This window comes from Mastigoproctus giganteus, chromosome 6 (genome assembly GCF_048544385.1).
Source record: "Mastigoproctus giganteus isolate SK-2022 chromosome 6, ASM4854438v1, whole genome shotgun sequence".
NCBI lineage: Eukaryota > Metazoa > Arthropoda > Arachnida > Uropygi > Thelyphonidae > Mastigoproctus > Mastigoproctus giganteus.
The window spans coordinates 151322387-151342921 of record NC_143580.1 but is presented as its reverse complement, the minus strand read 5'-3'; the positions used below and the strand labels follow the sequence as shown (position 1 = coordinate 151342921).

The window sequence follows — 20535 nt, the reverse complement described above, 5'->3', positions numbered from 1 at the left end:
AAAACTCAATTTATTGCATTTGCAATAATACGAATAACTGGAATTCTGTGAGTTTTTACCTTATTACAGTGGAATGTGTTTCCCCTTCAATCATGTAAAACATATAAATAAATTTTCAGAATCTTCTTTTCATTCCTACTTTTTAAGCTTCTTAAACTTGTTACTCTGTATCTCATGTGTATCGCGCAGGTTCCAATTTGTGCATGCCATGTTTTTGTTATTGAGTTCTTATCTTGTTTTAAATTTTACAACCCCCACCCTAAAATGTCAGTGAACAGAAATATCAGTTAGTTAGCATGCATATTGCAATATTAATTAAGCTATGTATGTAAGTGTAAATTTATTTTTATTTTGCTAATCTGTGGAAAATATTCTTCCAATTTTCAAGAGTCATTTAATTTTATTAATTAGTAATGTAATAAAGTGTAAATTTGTAATCTTTACTTTAATAGCCTGGATAATATTCCTCCTATTTTTGCTTATCAGAATCGCCGTTTAATCGAATTAAAATTCAATTCGCAAGCACGATCACAATGACTGGTGCTTACCACATCGTAAGCACCAGAACGGTATTTTATTACAAAAGCATATACAGTAAAATCTCGTTAATACAAACTCAGTTTATACAAAGTACTCGTTTATATGAAGCACATACCATTCCCCTGCGAAAGGATAGGCTTTTCTATGTATATATATTCGTTTATTACAAAATTTGGTTAATATGTATTACAAAGTTCTTTTTCACCCCTTGAGAAATAAATATTGTCATTTTGTATGTTTAATACAAATCTTGGCAGAGCGATCCGATTATTGCCCCAGCCACCTGGCTCCCTACTTCCCGAAAAATGGCACTGACTTGTTAGAAATTAGTTTTGTGTAAACAAAAGCAGTTTATGGCAACTACAACATCAAGTGAACTCTGAAAAACATCTTTCTGTAGGATGAGTTGTTAAATTAACAAAAGAATAAAAAGATTTTCTAAGTTGTTTACATGCACTCCCTTGCTCTCCACGGGAATAAGGTCAGTTGTAATTGTTACCCCAGTTCAAAGAGTCTTTTGCTATCGTATACAGCAATCTATTTTTTGTGCCATTTTATATGAGCTGATGTCTTTTTTGGAACTTGTCTTTAAATTAATTTAAAATTTGTTTATATTAAACCTTATCTAGCAGTGTTATGATGACAAAGCGTAGAGGGAAAGAATTAAGCCTGGAAATTAAACTAAAAATTATACAAGAGGCTGATAGGATGGAAAGAAGCAAAACGGACATTGCAAAGGAATACAACATCCCTTTAACTACAATACTGAAAAAACGAAAAAGACTTGAAGTGTGTGACACTGGAGCAGCGATGAAAAACAGGAAATGAATTTGTGGTGCAAAACACAAGGAGCTTGAAACAAAACTTTTCGAGTGGTACCAACAAATGCGTGCATCTAATGTGCCAATATCCGATTTTGCAAGAAAAGGCAAATTATCTAGCTTAGCAACATGGGATTAGCGACTTCAAATGCAGAAGTGGCTGGCTCCAAAGATTTAAAGACAGAAATAACTTGGTTTTGCGAAATGTTTGCAGTTCGTCTGGATTAGTCGGCAAAGAATAGGTTACGGAGAGGGTGTGTCCTGTACAGTCCATCCTTGAAAATTATGAGGCAAAGGATATTTTTAATCTTGACGAGACAGGTTTATTTTATAATTTGCTGCCAAACAAAACATTTGCTGTTCAAGGAAATGTCTTGTCGTGGAAAATTTGGTAAACAAAGACTCACTGTTCTGTTATTCTGCAATTCAGATGGCAGTACAAAACTACGCCCACTTGTGACTAGTAAGTTTTCCAAGCCAAGATGTTTTAAAGCAGTTAACCAACTTCCCTGTGATTATGAGACCAACGGAAGTGCTTGGCTTATGGTCAAAATTTTTCGGTCTTGGTTATCAAAATTGGACAGAAGAATGGTTTCAGAAAAAAAGGAACATTTTGATGATTTTAGACCGTTGTACAGCATTCTACCAAGAAACTTAAATTGACAAATATATGGCTGTTGTTTTTACCCTCAATACCACCAGTTTAATGCAACCACTGGATCAAGGCATTATTTATAACCTCAAGAGAGCATATAGAGCCCGCCTGATAAGGTACTTGATCTGCAACACAGAAGGAGGGAACAATTTGCAGCCAAATTGGAATATCTTGGATAGTATCCGTAATCTTGTTATTGCTTGGGAAAGTATTACATCAAGTGTAATAATCAACTGCTTCAGAAAGAGTGGCTTTGGAAAGAATATCATTGAAAAACATGGTCCAGCAGATGAATGTGATAGCAACGCTGAGGAAAGGAGGAATTTGAAGGAGCATATGGATGTTGTTGGCAAATTTGAAGGGTTTGTGAGGGTGGATGATGAAGCTGCTACCACTGCAATGCCAACACCAGAAGAGCTGCTGGGTACCAAACAAAACAATGTTTTTGTTACCAGTGACAGCGAAAGTGAAGAAGCGCACACTGCCATCTAAAAAAGATGCCCAAAATGCATTTAACAGAATAGAGAATGTGTTGGCCTGCAGTAATGCTCATAAAGAAACAACTATTGCATTTGATAACGTCTGTGCTGTAGTTAAAAATGTATATAGGACAAAAACTGCAAAACAAAAAGGTGCAGGTATACTTGCGTGTACACCAATGCTAGGAGTTTAGTAAATATATTTGATGAATTTGAGGCATTGCTCAAAACATCGAAGGCAGATATTGTTGGGATATCAGAGACGTGGTGTCACACAGATATAAGGGATGCGGAACTGCAATTTGGGGAGTACAACGTCTACAGAAAGGATAGACAGGATAGGAAGGGGGGAGGTGTTATGCTATTAGTTAAGAAACACATAAAAACCAAGGAAGTGAAGCCAGTCGACATCGCTGGACAGTGCAGTGTGGAGTCAGTTTGGTGTGACATAAACATTGGGAGATCAAAATTGAGAGTAGGAGTGTGCTATAGGCCTAATGACTCTGATGAGTATAATAAGGAACTATACAGGGAAATAGAGTGCGCCAATAAATCAGAGTGCCTTATAATGGGAGATTTTAATTTCCCAGATATTGACTGGAATTTGGGGGCTGGATACTCACACACTAGCAGGGCTTTTGTGAATTTATTGGATGATTGTTTTCTACATCAGCATGTGCGGGAGACAACTAGAGGGAGTAATACTCTTGATTTGATTATCAGCAGTGATTCTTCATGCATTAAGAATCTGCAGATAAATGAACCACTAGGTGGCAGTGATCACAGTGTGCTGAAGTGGGATTTACTCAAAGAGGTAACTACCATTAGGGGTAAAGGGAAGGGTTATTGCTTCCGTAAAGGCGACTACGATGGACTGAGACAGTATTTAAATTCTATACAGTGGGACCAACTCATGATGTTACCAACAGCAAATTCAAAATGGGAAGCATTCAAAGAACTTATCTTGGAAGCTACTAGGCTTTACATACCAACTAAGAAATATTGTTCAAGGTTTAGGCCAAAATGGATGTCAGATGAACTAATGAGGCATATGGCAGAGAAGAAAAATGCATGGGATACATACAAATTAACACATGACACAGAAGCCTATGATAGATACAAGTTGATATGCAACCAAGTTACAAAGGAGGTTAGGCAGGCGAAGGCAGATTACGAGAAATCCTTGGCAAGGGATGCAAAGAAAAACAGCAAAGAGTTCTTTACTTATGTAAACTCTAGAAGGAAAGGGATGAATCAGATTGGTCCACTTGATATTGATGGGTCAAGTGTTGATGATCCTGCTCAGGTAGCTAACAAACTAAATGAATATTTTGCATCGACATTCACACATGAGGAGTTATTCAGCGAGGGGAATGCCAGAGGTGTATTCAACTCTAGCAGTAAGCTACAGAATCTTGAAATAACTGGGAGTAAAGTGGAGGAGAAACTGTTGAAGATAAACACAAGAAAGGCACCCGGGGTGGATGGGATCTATCCAGTTATATTAAAGGAGGCAGCAAAGGAAGTAAGCAAACCCTTAGCCATAATTATGAGAGCTTCCTTGGACTCAGGGGAGGTACCCATAGACTGGAAATGTGCAAATGTGACCCCAATTCACAAAGGAGGATCAAAGGCTGACACAAGTAATTATAGACCTGTGAGCTTAACTTCTGTTCCAGGAAAATTAATGGAGGCACTGATTAAAGAAGCACTGCAGGATCATTTAGACAAGGCTTCAGTTATAGCTCAGACACAGCATGGTTTTGTTAAGGGGAAGTCTTGCCTGACCAACTTGATTGGATACTATGATGCAGTCACAAAAGAACTGGATGCAGGGAATAACTTTGATATTATATACTTGGATCTTAGAAAGGCTTTTGATACTGTTGCACATGGAAGACTGCTACACAAATTGGAGCAGTGTGACAGTGGAGGCAAATTGCTGCTATGGATAAAGGGGTGGTTGAGGGGGAGAAGACAGAGAGTGGTAATCAATGGACACTGCTCATCGTGGACTGATGTTATTAGTGGAGTCCCTCAGGGCTCAGTGTTGGGTCCATTATTGTTTTCTGTATTTATAAATGATATTGATGATGGTATATCGGGATTAATGTCCAAGTTTGCAGACGATACAAAGGTTGGCAGGGTTGTCAAGGACACTACTGACACTATGCTGCTGCAACAGGATCTGGAAAGGTTGAGCAGATGGGCTGAGAGGTGGCAAATGAAGTTTAACATTGACAAATGTAAAGTACTACACATGGGAAACAGCAACCCCAGAGCAACGTATCAACTCTGTGGTACAACACTGACAATGGTAGAGAATGAAAGGGACTTGGGGGTGGTTGTGCAGGCAGATATGAAGTTCTCTGAGCAGTGCAGACGGGCTGCAAGAGTAGCTCATGGAGTACTGTCAATGATATACAGGAATTTTTCCAGCAGGGATAAGGAGGTGATTATTCCATTGTATAAGGCGATGGTCAGGCCACACCTAGAGTACTGTATACAGGTCTGGAGGCCTCATTTCAAGAAGGATGTAGAGCTGCTGGAACGAGTACAGAGAAGGGCAACAAGATTAGTGAATGGAACAAAGGGATGCTCTTACGAAGAAAGGCTTAAGTTTTGCAAATTACAGTGTCTGGAGACTAGGCACCAGCGAGGTGATCTGATAGAGGTGTATAAAGTCTTGAATGGTTTAAGCATGCTCAATGCTGATGGGATTCTTCCTCTAGCTCAGAAGAATCACCTGAGAGGGCATAAATTCAAATTGAGGAAAGACAGATGTAGGATAGACGTGCGTAAATTTGCCTTTAGCCAGCGGGTGGTTGGTTGGTGGAACAGACTTCCATCCCTTGTGGTGGAGGTTGATAGCCTAAATAAGTTTAAGGCTCAGCTGGACAGGTATTTGGAACGAATAGAGGGGTGAAGTGGACGTGGTTTTTTTCTTTTTTTTTTTTTTTGGCTGATGCTGCATAAGCTTGCTTTCTTGCATCAAATGCCTCTACTAATGCTAATGCTAACTGTGCAAACAACATTGAATTCTTTCTTTAAATTAGATTAATTTATTAAAAAGTTAATGGTTTGTATGTCTCCTTTTATATTAAGATTGTAATTCTTTTTTACTGTGATACTAAAATATTGTATATATCAAAATATATATTGTACAATATTTTCAATTCCGTTAATATTACTTTTCTCTTAGTTTATCTTACAAATAAAATAAAATCTTTAAAAAATATGTTATTCTTATTACTGTATTGTTAGACGAGGCTTTTGTTTTTATTTTATTTTATTAATTTATTTTTGATATTATTATTATTTATCATTCTTAGATATACAGCATCTACCAAAAAAAAAAAATTTGACACTTTTGGGGGACCTTGTTACTACAAAACGTGAAAATTTAGGTCCCTTGAACTTTGCATTAACGAGATTCCGCTGTAGATACATAGATAAAAAATTGTCAAAAATTATGTAATTTATTTTTTGGTAAAATACTTCAACAGCAAAGTTTGAACCGTGTAATTTTCCTTCTACTCATACATTTTTCTGTAGCAGCTAATATCTTTCTCCCGGTTTCGGCAAACTTGCAGGCTTCATTCAATGTTGGGATCTGCATCTATAATTTGTTGCTTTAAAGCCTCCAAGAGTGCAAAATATTTCTTTGAATTCTTTTAAAGTGAACTCCTTTGAGTTCATTTTCATCTGCTTCACAATTGTCCTCACTTCAAAAATTAATAAGGTCATTATTTACTGAGTTCTTCGGTCTTTAAGATTTAAGCAATTTTAAAAAATATAACAGAGATTACCTCATTCAGCTAGGTAGGATATCTTCTATATGACACTCCAAATATAACCGACTTAAAATAATTTTAATGCATTCTTCCACTTCCACACAAACAATTCGAGACCCCTGGATCATAGCTGAAGGCCCCAAACATATCAAACCCCCACGAAACTCTGAGTGATAAAGACATTTTTGTGTCAAATTCACTAATGCATAAGAATTGATCGTGACAATGATATAAATTTAAAATCATTATGGTGAGATAAAACTATTTTACGAATGATTTCTTTCCCTTAAGCAAACTGGGCTTCAACTAATGTCTTGTTCACGGGTTGGAAAATGATTAATTAATAACAGATTATTTGTCCTACCTTGCGTGTGAATGACCATGAATCGGAAATGAGGAAGGGACGTTGAACGTTGATAGAATTATCATGCAACTTCATTTCCAAGGTTTCGGTGATTAATAATTTAGTATAGTTGTGCTGGATGTTTAGAATTTTTGCTTCATTAAATAGGACTGTATGATTTTCATTTACTGCATTAAAAGAAAATTCTGACACTGTAGCACGTGAAGCATGAACTAATGCAGCATGTTGCTGCAATCTCAGGTCTAGAATACATCTGGTCGAGCCATGGTAAGTGGAGCTACATTCGGTACATGAAATGTTATATACGGGGTCATTTATTTGTACTGAAAAGGAGGAAAGGATAGTATGATTTTTTAGTATGGAGTGTAATTTCAGTGTTCCTAAAGAGTCTACTAAGTTGCTTATGCCATTGTTCTATGTATGGTATGGAAATAAAGTATTTTTTATTAATTTTATTGCTTAGCATGGTATTTTCTGACCTGCAATTTTATTCTATTAATAGTAGTGAGAGGGTAACTGCTGTTCAAAAACCTGTTGGTTAATTCTTCAATCTCTTAAGTGTAAGGCAGGCTGTGTAGTGGAATATTTATAGGCATTGAGGAATTGGTTAAATATGACAGATCTCTTGTATGTAAATGGATGGTAACTATTATAGTGGAGAAGCATACCAGTATGGCTTGGGTAAAGTTTAAGAAATTTAGAGACTTAGTCTCATGTTCCTTTTCCAAGCGTAAAATGCAACCTTGTGTGAACTTTATTAATTTAAAACGTCATTACTGTTATCATCATCAGTGATAATAAGTACATCGTCCAGATATCTCCCATAATATGTAATTCGGGGATTTAAGAAATTCACAAACATCTGCAGTGTCTAATTCATCTAAATCTAGCTCTCTTCCAATGTCAGTGATTCCTTCAATAACAGTTTACACCTGAGCCGGAAAGCCATAAGATCATTTGCACAATGCAGCATAATGTGCTTCCACACAGCTCTCATACTGCTTGCTGTCCCTTCAAGCCACTGCTCATGAATATTTTTAAACCACATCTTTTACATTATATTTCTTCTAGAATTCTACCAACAAAATTGCATTTTCTCCTGTTGTAGCTTTAATTGTTCTGCAAAAGTCTTCAAAGTTACAAGTACATCTTGACCCAATGCTGGAATAATGATGTAGTATTCACAGGCAAAAATATCACTAACATTTTCACACGTTACCAAAAGTGCAGTGCGATGACTAAGGGCATTATCCAAAATCAAAATTTTTTTTTTCTTACAATATTTTTCCAACTGTAGGGCAAAAACAGGTGGGAAACCAATCTTAGTCCTTCGGTCAACCTGCCTTTTTATTTAGCACACCAAATTACTGGTAGTGATTGTTTGTTATAGCTTTTAAGAACCTTGGGGTTCTGTGAACGATACACAAGCATTGGCTTCGATTTCAAATCTTCTGCAGCATTGTTACCTCCTAAAAAAAAAAGTGTTAAATGATTTTGACACCTTAAATCAGGCTGAGATTTTTCTTTCTGTGATAAAAAAAAGCCTATAAAGGCATTCGTTGCCAGAACAACCCAGTTTCATCCACATTAAATATTTGTTCAACACTATAATCTCCTTCCTCCACTATTTTCTTCAAAATATCTGGATATTTTAATCCAGCTTCTTTATAAGCACTTGCAGGTTTACCTGTCATTTGAACAGTATGCAGTCCTGTTTGATTTTTAAAATGTTCAAATTAGCCAGAACTACAAGAAAAATTTCTTCAGTTTCCGCCTGAGTCACGTTTTCGTTCCATTTTCTTTCACAGTTGAGAAAAGACTTACATATTTTCGCTTTGATAGTCATAGTGCAGAGCAGAATTTGTTTTTTAGGAGCATTAGCAACTAAGGCCATATTGCTCCAGATATGCGGTGGTTATTTCCTGACCTTTCCGCATTCGGTCTGATCAAGAAGTGTGTGCTATGCACTGCTGCTCCTGCCCACGGAGGTGCCAATTTGTTTTTCATTAAAATCTTCAATCCATATAAACAAAAAGGCACTCCATTTCATTCATAATGCTTCTATTCCCAGTTGTCTGCATTTCTACTGAATTTGATGCAACTTTGCCCCTTTCCTTATATTGATCTGCTTTACTCAAAATATTGCATACTACTGACTCATTTATTCCAGTTCTTGACCAAATTTTGCTTTGCTATCATATTTCTATTTTTTTAATTATTTCAAATTTTTCTTCTAAAGTAATCAACATTTCTAATCTAATCAAAAGTAATCAACATTTCTTTTTATTGCTACTATTCACCGTCTTTTGTCGATAATCATTGAGGGTATCATGTAAAGACAATAATATAAAATAAAACATGCAATGGCGGGGAAACAATAGCCAAATAATGCTCACACTAGGACACTTAGAACCATACTCATCTCATGAATCTATCTTAGTGTATTCAACACCTGCTCTTGTGTGTGTGTGTGTGTGTGTGTGTGTGTGTGTGTGTGTGTGTGTGTGTGTGTGTGTGTGTGTGTGTGTGTGTGTGTGTGCATCATACAAGATGCAGGCAAAGTGCACTTAATCGAATTTGGATCCATGTTATCTGAAATGTGGTGTCAAACTATAAAGTGCACTAAATTCAAAATCGCATTAATTGAAACTGCATTAATCAAGGGACTGCTGTATTAGAGAAAAGGCCTTGAGCATTGGGAAACAACACAGACTTCTTGTGACAACAGACTAAACACAAGTTATCTATTAAGGTGGAGAGCACCTTTTTTCAACTTAGAAAGCTAACAAGTCCTTCAAAAACCCTAATATTCGTTACTGTTATCCCACTTAGCTATCAACTGCAATACTACTTTTGGATCTCTCCAGCTACAGGAAACTTAGCAAACATGGGAAAACATTGTCATTTGTCATGTAATTCTGTAAGCCCACAACAAAAGAAAGCTTTGATTTCGAAAATTGAGGAGGTCCAGCATATCATTAGGTAGGTAGTCATATATCAATGGCCACATGATGGGTGTGTGCATACATGATGGTGTACTAATTAAAACAATAATATTTAATATCACTTTAAATTTTCTTTAAATATGGTATTCACTTTCAATCTGCATCATTAATTATTTAATTAGTAGTAATGGCAAATGATGCAAGAAAGCAAGCTTATATAGCATCAGCCAAAAAAAAAAAAACACAGTTTACTCATCCATCTACTCCAAGAATTTGTTTAGTTCTCCCTTAATTTATTCAATCCATCCACTTCAACAACAATAGATGGAAGCCAGCGACCAACAATCAGTGGGTAGTTGGTTGGTGGAACAGACTTCCATCCCTTGTTGTGGAAGTTGATAGCCTACATAAATTTAAGGCTCAGCTGGACAGGTATTTCGAACGAACAGAGGGGTGAAATGGAAGTGGGTTTTTTTTTTGGCTGATGCTGCATAAGCTTGCTTTCTTGCATCATATGCCGCTACTAATGCTAATGCTAGTTCTAAAAGCCTGTGGTAACAATTAACCACCTCCTGGTTGAAGGTAAACTTCCACACATTTGTCCTGCAACCATCATTCCTGAACTTGAATTTATGCCTCCTCATCTGTCCAGTCTCGGAAAGTGGAAGAATACCATTAACATTAAGCTGAAATAGATGGGTATATGGGATGTGTTAGGGTAACTAGGAATAGGAGTAGGCGCATGTATACCAATGCTAGAAGTATAGTAAATAAATTTGATGAATTTGAAGTGTTGGCCAAGACATCAAAGGCAGATATTGTTGGGATAGCAGAGACATGGTGTCACACAGATATAAGGAATGCAGAACTGGAATTTGGGGAGTACAATGTGTACAGATAGGATAGACAGGATAGAAAGGGAGGAGGTGTTATGCTGTTAATTAAGAAAAACATAAAATCAAAAGAAGTGCATCCAGTTGATATAGATGAACAGTGCACTGTTGAGTCAGTTTGGTGTGACAGCACTGCGAAAGTAAAAATAAGAGTAGGAGTGTGTTATAGGCCTAATGACTCGAATGAGTACAATGAACAATTGTACAGAGAAATAGAGTGGGCTAGTAAATCTGAATGACTTATAATGGCGGATTTTAACTTGCCAGATACTGACTGGACTCTGGGTTGGTCACTCACACACTAGTCAGACTTTTGTGGATTTATTGGATGATTGTTTTCTGCAGCAGCATGTTCAAGAGGCAACCAGAGAAAGTAATACTCTTGATTGGTTATCAGCAGTGATCATTCGTGTATTAAGAATTTGAAGATAAAGGAACCACTAGGTGGCCGTGATCACAGTGTACTGATGTGGGATTTACTTAAAGATTTAATTACCATCAGGGGTAAAGGAAAGGGTTTTTGCTTCCGTAAAGGTGAGTACAGTGGTCTCCGACAGTTTTTAATTTCTGTACAGTGGGATCAACTGATGATGTTACCAACAGTAAATTCCAAATGGGAAGCATTCAAGGAATTAATCGTGGATGCTACTAAAAGTTTCATACCTATTAAGTAATATTGTTCAAGGTTTAGGCCTAAATGGTTATCAAATGAACTAATGAGACTCGTAACAGAGAAGAAAAATGCATGGGATGCATATAAATTATCAAGCGACTCAGAAGCCTATGGCAGATATAAGCTAGTCTGTAATCAGTCATAAAGGAGATTAGGCAGGCGAAGGCAGATTACGAGAAATCCTTGGCAAAAGATGCTAAGAAAAACAGCAAGGATTTCTTTATTTATATAAACTCTAAAAGGAAGGGGATGAATCTGATTGGTCCACTTGACATCGATGGTTCGACTGTTGATGATCCTGCTCAGATAGCAAACAAACTGAATGAGTATTTTGCATCTACATTCACACATGAGGAATTATTAAGGTTTGAAAATGGCAGAAGGTTATCAAATTGTAGCAGGATACTTAATGATTTTGAAATAACTGAGAGCAAAGTGGAGGAGAAATTGTTGAAGTTAAACATAAGAAAGGCACCTGGAGATGTGCAAATGTATCCCCAATTCACAAAGGGGGATCGAAGGGTCACACGAGTAATTACAGACCAGTTAGTTTAACTTCTGTTCCAGGGAAAATAATGGAGTTACTGGTTAAAGATACATTGCAGGATCATCTAGACAAGACTGCAGCAATAATTCGGACACAGCATGGGTTTGTTAAGGGAAAGTCTTGTCTGACAAATTTGATAGGATATTATGATGTGGTTACAAAGGAACTGGATGCAAAAAATATTTTTTATACCATATATTTGGATTTCAGGAAAGCTTTTGACACTGTTGCGCATGAAAGACTATTGCACAAATTGGAGCAGAATGGTATTAAGGGTAAGTTGCTACAATGGGTAAAAGGATAGTTAAGTGGGAGAAGACAGAAGGTGGTAATCAATGGGTGCTGCTCTTTGTGGACTAATGTTATTAGTGGAGTCCCACAGGGTTCGGTGTTAGGTCCACTGTTGTTTTGTATATTTATCAATGATATTGATGAAGGTATATCAGGCTTAATGTCGAAGTTTGCAGATGATACAAAGGTTGGCAGGGCTGTTAATGACAGTGTGCTACTGCAACAGGATCTAGATAATTTGGGCAGATGGGCTAAGAAGTGGCAACTGAAGTTTAACCTTGACAAATGCAAAGTACTGCATATGGGTAGAAGTAACCCCAGAGAAACGTACCAAGTGTGTGGTACTACACTTAAGGTGGTAGAAAATGAAAAAGACTTGGGAGTAATTGTGCAGTCAGATATGAAGTTTTCTGAGCAATGCAGACAGGCTACCAGGGCCGGTCATGGGGTTTTGTCAATGATATATAGGAATTTTGCTAGCAGGGAGAAGGAGGTGATTGCCCCTCTGTATAAGGCAATGGTCAGGCCACACCTTGAGTACTGCGTACAGGTCTGGAGGCCTCATTTTAGGAAGGATGTAGATTTGCTTGAGCGTGTACAGAGAAGGGCAACAAGATTGGTGAGGGGAATGAAGGGATTCTCTTACCAAGAGAGGCTTAAGTTCTGCAAATTGCAGTGGCTGGAGACTAGGCACCTGCGCAGTGATCTGATTGAGGTGTATAAGGCCTTGAATGGGTTTAGCACACTGAATTTTGATGGGATCCTTCCACTTGTTCAGATTACGAACCTAAGGGGGCATAAATTCAAATTAAGAAAAGACAGATGTAGAATGGATGTGCGGAAATTTGCCTTTAGCCAGCGGGTGGTTAATTGCTGGAACAAACTTCCATCTGTCGTTGTGGAAGTTGATAGGTTAAATAAATTTAAGGAGGAACTGGACAGGCATTTGGAGGGAATGGTGCGATTTTTTTTTTATTTGGCTGATGCTGCATAAGCTCATACAGTTGCTTTCTTGCATCACATGCCACTACTACTACTACTTACACAAATTATTCAAGGCTTTAAACACCTCATTCAGGTCTCCCCACAAGTGACTGGTCTCAAGATGCTGCAATTTGCAAAAGTGAAGCCTTTCTAGGTAAGAGCACCCTTTTGTTCCTTCACCAATCTGATTGCCCTTCTCTGCACAAATTCAAGTAGATCCTAAAGTGAAGACTTTGGACCTGTATACAGTATTACTCAAGATGTGGCCTAACCATGGCCTTATACAAAGGAATAATTACCTCCTTATCCCTGCTAGCAAAGTTTCTATCATTGACTGTCCATGAGCTGTCCTAGCAGCATGTCAGCAGTGCTCAGAGAATCTCTTGTCTGACTGTGCAATTACTCCAGGTCTTTTTCATTCTCCACTACCCTGAGTGTAATACCACACAGTTGATAAGTTACTCTGGGGTGAATGCTATACCTTTTGCAGTACTTTGAATTTGTTAATGTTAAACTTCAAATGCCATTTCTCAGCCCATCAATCCAAATTTTCTAGATCTTGTTGCAGTAGCTCAACCTGATGACTGTTGTTATCCCCCCCTACCAACCTTCGTATCATCTGCAAACTTAGACAATAAGTCTAATATACCTTCATTAATATTATTGATAAATATTGAAAACAACAATGGACCCGGCACTCAACCCTGGGGAACTCCCCTAATAACATTAGTCTGTGAAAGGAGTGCTCATTGATAACAGCTGTCTTCTTCCACTTAACCATCCCTTTATCCATAGCAGTAACTTGCCTTTAATGCCACATTGCTCCTGTTTGTAAAGCATTCTTTTACATGCAACAGTATCAAAATTTGTCCTGAAATCTAAGTATATGATGGAAAAATTATTTTTTGCATCCAGTTCCTTGGTCACTGCAACCTATCAGATTAGTTAGACAAGACCACCTTGACAATTCCATGCTTTGATTGTAGTATAACTGCATACCTGTCAAACGGTCCTGCATTTACTTCTTTAATCAATGATTCCATTATTATCCCTGGAACAGACATTAAACTAACAGGTCTGTAATTACTCATGTTGCCTTTTGATCCCCCTTTAAGAATTGGGAATATATTCACACTCCTCGAGTCCATAGGGACATCCCCCAAATCCAAGAATGCTCTCATAATTATGGCTAAGGGTTTGCTTTCTTATAATTGGATAGATTCCGTCCTCCCCAGGTGGCTTTTATGTTCTCCTGAACTATTTCTCCTCCACTTTCCTTTCAGTTATCACAAGGTCATTTAGCTACTTGTTAGAGTTTGATAAACTTGGCATTTCCTACCCTAAAAGAATTTCTTATGTGTGAATGTAGATGCAATAGAATTGCAAAAAAAAAAAAAAAAAAAAAGCCAAGGATTTAAAATTAAAAAAAAAAAAAAGTGCCACGATAACGATTCATACACTTTAGCGACCAAATGGAGGTCCCTTTTATTATTTACATAAGTTTAAAAGATACTATGTTTAGGTTGCAAAACTTAAAAATATTTTTAATAAATTTTGGATGTAAATCGGCATGCACTTCGAGTATCAATAAGCACTAGTTTGAGTAAAGCTGGTTTACATTATACAGAAAAAATTCGACATTGAGAATCTAGCCTGTACTTTGGAGTTCCATTCTAAACTCCAAATTGCATTTTTGGTAGACACAACCTCTAAAATTCGCTAGCATGTGAGGAAATCTAACTTAACTTTTTAAATATGAAATATTTCTTACCTGCCGCTAATCTCACTCTAACTTCTGAATCCTGCAAGATATGAACTGAAATCCATAGCACTTTGTTCAAGAATATACGTGTTTCACGTTGTGAGGTATTTTGCTTCATATACGGTATCAAAACTTTAGTTCCAAGTAATGCACCATGCTTGGTTTCCCAAGGAGAACTTTCGTTTTCTAGCAAGCTGCATAAACTATTTTGTAAACTATGAAATGATTCATTATCTGTGCTAATCAAATACTTCTGTAGTTCTGACAGTCCATGATCACGTTGCAATTTCATAGAACCACACAATAGTTTTAAAATATCATCTATCACATCTGACATATTCAGAAATTTCTGGCACACAAAACACGAAAAGGATTTTTACTACACCACTGAATTAAAAAAAACAAAAATCACAATTCAATGAAATATTTGAAGGGGATAATATCATAACTATTTCGTAAACAAAATACCTTTTTCCGCTACAATGAAAGCATACCCTCGCATTTAAGCTGAGTATACATATATTTTGTTTCAACATATATATTTGTTGAAATATTGAATTCCTATGAACTGCTCATTTTAAATGGTAGTTGCATTTTAATCTGTTCATTTATTCATTCTTCTATGTAACAAACTCTGGTTCGAGATTTTCAAGGTTGTTTAAATCAATGGCGGCAGGTAATAATAGGCAGTGATAGAGTACGTAAGTATTTGTTTCTTTTTTATCTCTGAGAACCTTTATTTACAACATGTAGTATTTGATATATAAATGTATATATTTGTGCTATTTTGGATGTACGATGCGTATGATAAACGACATCAGAACAGGTAACGTTGACTAGCTACTGTCACATCTTAAACATTAGCACTCGCCGAAACCCTGACCTAGCAGTTGCTGTCCCATTTAAGCCTAAATTCGTAGCTTCGCGACTTTTGAAACATCGCGAAACAAACGGAGGCAAAAACTTTACAATCATATTAGAGCTTGTAGTTAAAATCTACGTATTTTGTAAAATATCATAATGATATGTTTTTTTTTTCAATTAGAGGTTATTAATTGACACATTAAAAATGGACATTTTAAAATATTTAATTTCCATGTAATAAAAAAATATATAAAAATAAAGTCGAAATAAAAATAATCAATTAAGTGAAAAAAAAAAAAAGCTGATTATTATTAGTTTCGCCACTCCGCATTATAACTCTTCGAAACATGAAGTTTATGTTCAGTAAACTGTGATATGTATATTTTCTATTAGTTGCATATATGTCTCAGTAGGTGAGACAATACGTTTCATGTTTGCTACAATTTTCCTTATATATTTCCATTAAATAATGGACAGAACTGTGGTGGTTGCCTAATGAAGGAAATTTAAATTATCTCCATAATGAAAAAAAAAATTAACCATATCCCTCTTATCAATTGAAATAAAACACAAGAAATGGGTATTGTTTCAAATAAAATGTTTCAAATAAAAGGCCATTATCTGGCCTATTTATGTTAATATTCATCTCACTTTGTTTTGTGGGATTATTGAAATGTAAATACTTTCAATGAAATTCATGTAAATGTATTTGAGCAAAAAATTGCTTAAATAAATGGTCCATAACGAAAGAATATTTTTATTAAAATGTATTTTGTAGAACAAAGAACTGCTAAAGTGTGTATGTATATGGAAGGAGGGGGGGGGGGATGACTCGTTAGTGCAGTGGGCTGTAGCCACATCTGACATTGGTTGGAAGAGTTGCAGAACACGCCATCATACATACCATGCCACAAAATTTAGTAGAGGCATATGATGCAAGAAAGCAAGCTTATTTAGCCTCAGCCAAAAAAAAAAAAAAAAAAAACTATTCCCGTTTCACTCATCCATCCACTCCAAAAGTTTGTCTAGTTCCAGCCTTAAATTTATTTATGCGGTCAACTTCCACCAATCAGCCACCCGCTGACTAAAGGCAAATCTATTGCACACATCTATTCTACAACTGTCTTTCCTCAATTTGAATTTATGCCCCCTCAGGTTTGGAATCTGAGTAAGAGGAAGAATCCCATCGTTGAGCTCACTCAAACCATTCAAGGCCTTATACACCTCAATCAGGTCACCCCGCAAGTGCCTAGTCTCCAAACGGCACAACTTGCAGAAGTCAAGCCTATCTTTGGAACAGCAACCCCCTGCTCCACTCACTCACCAATCCTTCTGCACCCACTCCAGCAGCTCAACATCCCTTCTAAAATGAGGTCTCCAGACCTGTATGCAGTACTAAAGGTGTGGCCCAACCATTGCCTTACACAAGGGATAATGAAAAACTCCTATATATCACTGACAACCCCATGAGCCACTCTTGCAGCCCTGCTCAGAAAATACCGCATCCAACTGCACAAAAACACCCAGGTCGCTTTCATTCTCCACTATCCTGAGTGTAGTACCACACAGTTGGTATGTTACTCCAGGGTTACTGCTACCTACACACAGTATTTTGCATTTGTAAATGTCAAACCTCAGCTGCTACTGGCCCATCTGCCGATGGCAGCTGAGGTTTGACATTGACAAATGTAATCGGCTCAACTTTTCTAGATCCTGTTACAGTTGCGTACCATCCTTACTGTCATTAACAACTCTATCAACTTTCGTATCATCTGCAAACATCTTATACCTTCACCAGTATCATTGATAAATATAGAAAACAACAATGGGCCCAACATGGACCCCTGGGGTACTTTACTAATAACATTAGTCCATGAAGAGAAGTGTCCATTGATTACCACTCTGTCTTCTCTCACTCAACCATCCTTTTATCCATTGCAGCAACTTGCCCACGGTGCCATACTGCTCCAACTTGTGCAACAGCGTCAAAAGCCTTTCCAAAATCCAAGCACATGATATCAGAATTATTTTCTGCATCCAGTTCCCTTGTTACCACATCACAGTATCTAATCAAATTGATCAGACAAGACCCCCCTCAACAAACCCACGCTGTGTCTGAACTATAACTGCAGTCCTGTCTAGATAATTCTGCAGTGCTTCTTTAAACAGTGACCACTATTTTCCCCAATCCTCAATTTCAAGAACCTCAATCAGGGGTCTTGAAAGAAATATAACTAAATTAATTGTGTGGATTTAACTTACCATTTTGCAATATGTAATATGTAAAAGTGTCAAGTTTTTACCAATCCAAAAAAGAGAATTATTTTCTCAAAGAGCATTGTAATATTTTAAATCTTAAATTTTGTGTTGCCATTTTGAAGTTTCCTTGTCATATCAAACATTGCAGATTAACCCAGCAGTGATTGCATCCCCCATTCATAAGATATGGTCATGTACCTTGGGGTGTGAGCTACAGGATTGTCACCAACAAACAGCCAAGAGGTGATGTGGTGAATTCTACAATTAAGGCAAATGGAACTGCAACTCGCACTTGGGCAGATTCCACAAATAACATATTAGATAATTTATTCCAGTCTGAGAACCAGAGGTTAACCCAGACTCAGAGTGACATAATGGTCAGCAATGAAAATTATAGCAATATGTCAATAGAACCACCCTTCACCGTGGAAGAACTTCAAACAGCACTCTTAAAAACCAAAAACAATAAGTGCCCTGGACCTGACTTAATTGAAATAGAAACCATTAAAAAGTTAGCAGAAATTTCTCCTGGTACTCTATTGAACTTATTTAATCACTGCTTGGCTGAGGGTTTGTTCCCACAAGCATGGAAACTGGCTATAATTAGATTAATCTTAAAGAATCTGGGAAAAAATCTTACTGAACCTAAATCATACAGACCTATGGCTTTATTGCCTGTTCTAGGAAAAATAATGGAATGCCTACTCCTCTATAGACTTAATTTATATTATACTGAAGCCAACCTAAATTCTGAACAGCAATTTGGTTTCAAGCAAGGATCCTGAACTGAGGATGCCATGCACTATATCCTGACAACAGTAAATAATAGTGATCAAAAGTACATGCTGGCAATACCTGTTGACTTCGCTGGCGTTTTTGACACCCTCTGGTGGCCAAGTATCCTCAAAGGTTCCGCCAGACAAATGTACCAAAAAATCTATATCAATGTATAAACACGTATCTTGGTAACAGACGTGTAGTAGTTTGCACACAGTTCCAAGAAATAAAACGCTCAGTTACAAAAGGGTTGCCCACAGGGTTCAGTACTAGGTCTTTTGGACCTGTGTACTTAATGAATTCCTGACAAAAGATTTAGGCCTTACAGACAGTGTCGACTTTGCTGATGACCTTGTCTTATTGGTAAAAGGTAACACCAGAAGGGTGGTGGAAAAAAGAGCAAACGTGGCACTCAAACAACTGCAGGAATGGGTGCTAACCCACATGCTCAAAATCTCAGCAGAAAAAACAATGTATCCTACTAAAAGGAAATCTAAATATAAGATGACCACCAGTGATAAAAATAGGTAATGCCTCAATTCACATGGTCCAAGAATTGAAATACTTAACATAATTCTAGACTCCAAATTAACATTCTATCCACACCTGTCGTACTTGGCCAAAAAAGTCTAAAACTATGCCAGAATCAGCCGAGCCAATTGGGGTCTCTAGCGCAGAACCCTGGCACTCATTTACAGAGTAATGTTTTTACCTGTAATCTCCTATGGTGCTGGCATATGGTTCCATCGCACAGCCATAGTTAGAAACAGAGCAAAATTAAATAGCATTCAAAGAACAATCTTATTAACAATAACTAGAGCATGCTGTACAGTTAGTATCCCGGCCCTGCAAGTTTTGGCTGGCACCCTACCAATGCACCTTGAAATTGCAAAAAAGGGGCTATATTAAAGACTTAAAAAAGGAATCCCTGTGGGTTTCCTAGGCATAATCCCAAACCTTGCCAATGACATCATGGCAGAGAAATGACAAATTGCCACACTACTACATCAGATATGGCAAACTGAATTGGAGCAAGAGACCAAAGGTGCTACTACCAAAACGTTTTTTCCACAGGTGGCTATGGTTAGCCCAAAACCACCTAAGTGGTATGCTCCAGGACTTTATACCACATTTCTATTGATAGGTCATGGATCCCTTAAAGCTAAATTGCACTCTTTGGGACTGGCCAATGACCCCCCCCCCCAACTGTACCTGTGGCGAAAGTGAGGATTGGGCACACATTCTATATGAATGTGTAATCTATGAAAATCAACATAGACAGTTAATCACAGAAATTGGACCCTTTCCTAGGGGGCCAAGAACACCAATTCATCATGGAGGAGGTCTTTTATAAGGCCTTCAAGTATGCTCAAACCATTTTTGAAATCTGCCGAACCTTGCAGAGACAGGCTCTTCAACCAGTCCCTGTAGCAAATCAATAGACCAAATATATAACCAGCCCATTTCCCTCCCCATGCCCAGCAAATGACACAATCACTACATGACTGAATTGACTCAGAAATTACCAGGACTTTACTAGAGTTGACACCCTGCCCCTTGGTGACTCCTTTGGCTCATTGCCAGTGGACCATAGAGGTTGGAAAATAACCAAATGTGACTGATGGGAATAAAGGCAGGCTGGTACAGCCCTCATCATAGTATACATCCGACCAAAACAGACTGAATTCCCAAACACGACAATACTCACAGAAAGGACTTTAAAGAGACTGGTATAGACATGCCGCCAGGGTTACCTGTCAGCTGGAAAAAACTAGTTAGCTGCAGGTTTCTGAACTGGGCTAGTATGAATGAGAATGTAGTGAGTGTAAAGGCAAGAGTATGAAAGGAAATGCTAGGAAGGGTGAGTGAATAATAATTTATGCCTGT

At 37.4% G+C, this 20535-nt stretch overlaps 1 protein-coding gene across 1 annotated transcript in view; it reads right to left on the bottom strand.

Moving 5' to 3' along the window:
• LOC150084658 (uncharacterized) overlaps positions 1–15275 on the bottom strand; it is a 350037-nt gene extending 334762 nt beyond the window's left edge. The window contains exon 1 of the mRNA XM_090375393.1: positions 14758–15275. Coding sequence (XP_090231519.1) covers positions 14758–15085 — 328 coding nt within the window. The 5' untranslated portion in view covers positions 15086–15275. The remainder of the gene's footprint in view (positions 1–14757) is intronic.
• Positions 15276–20535: the final 5260 nt, after the last annotated feature.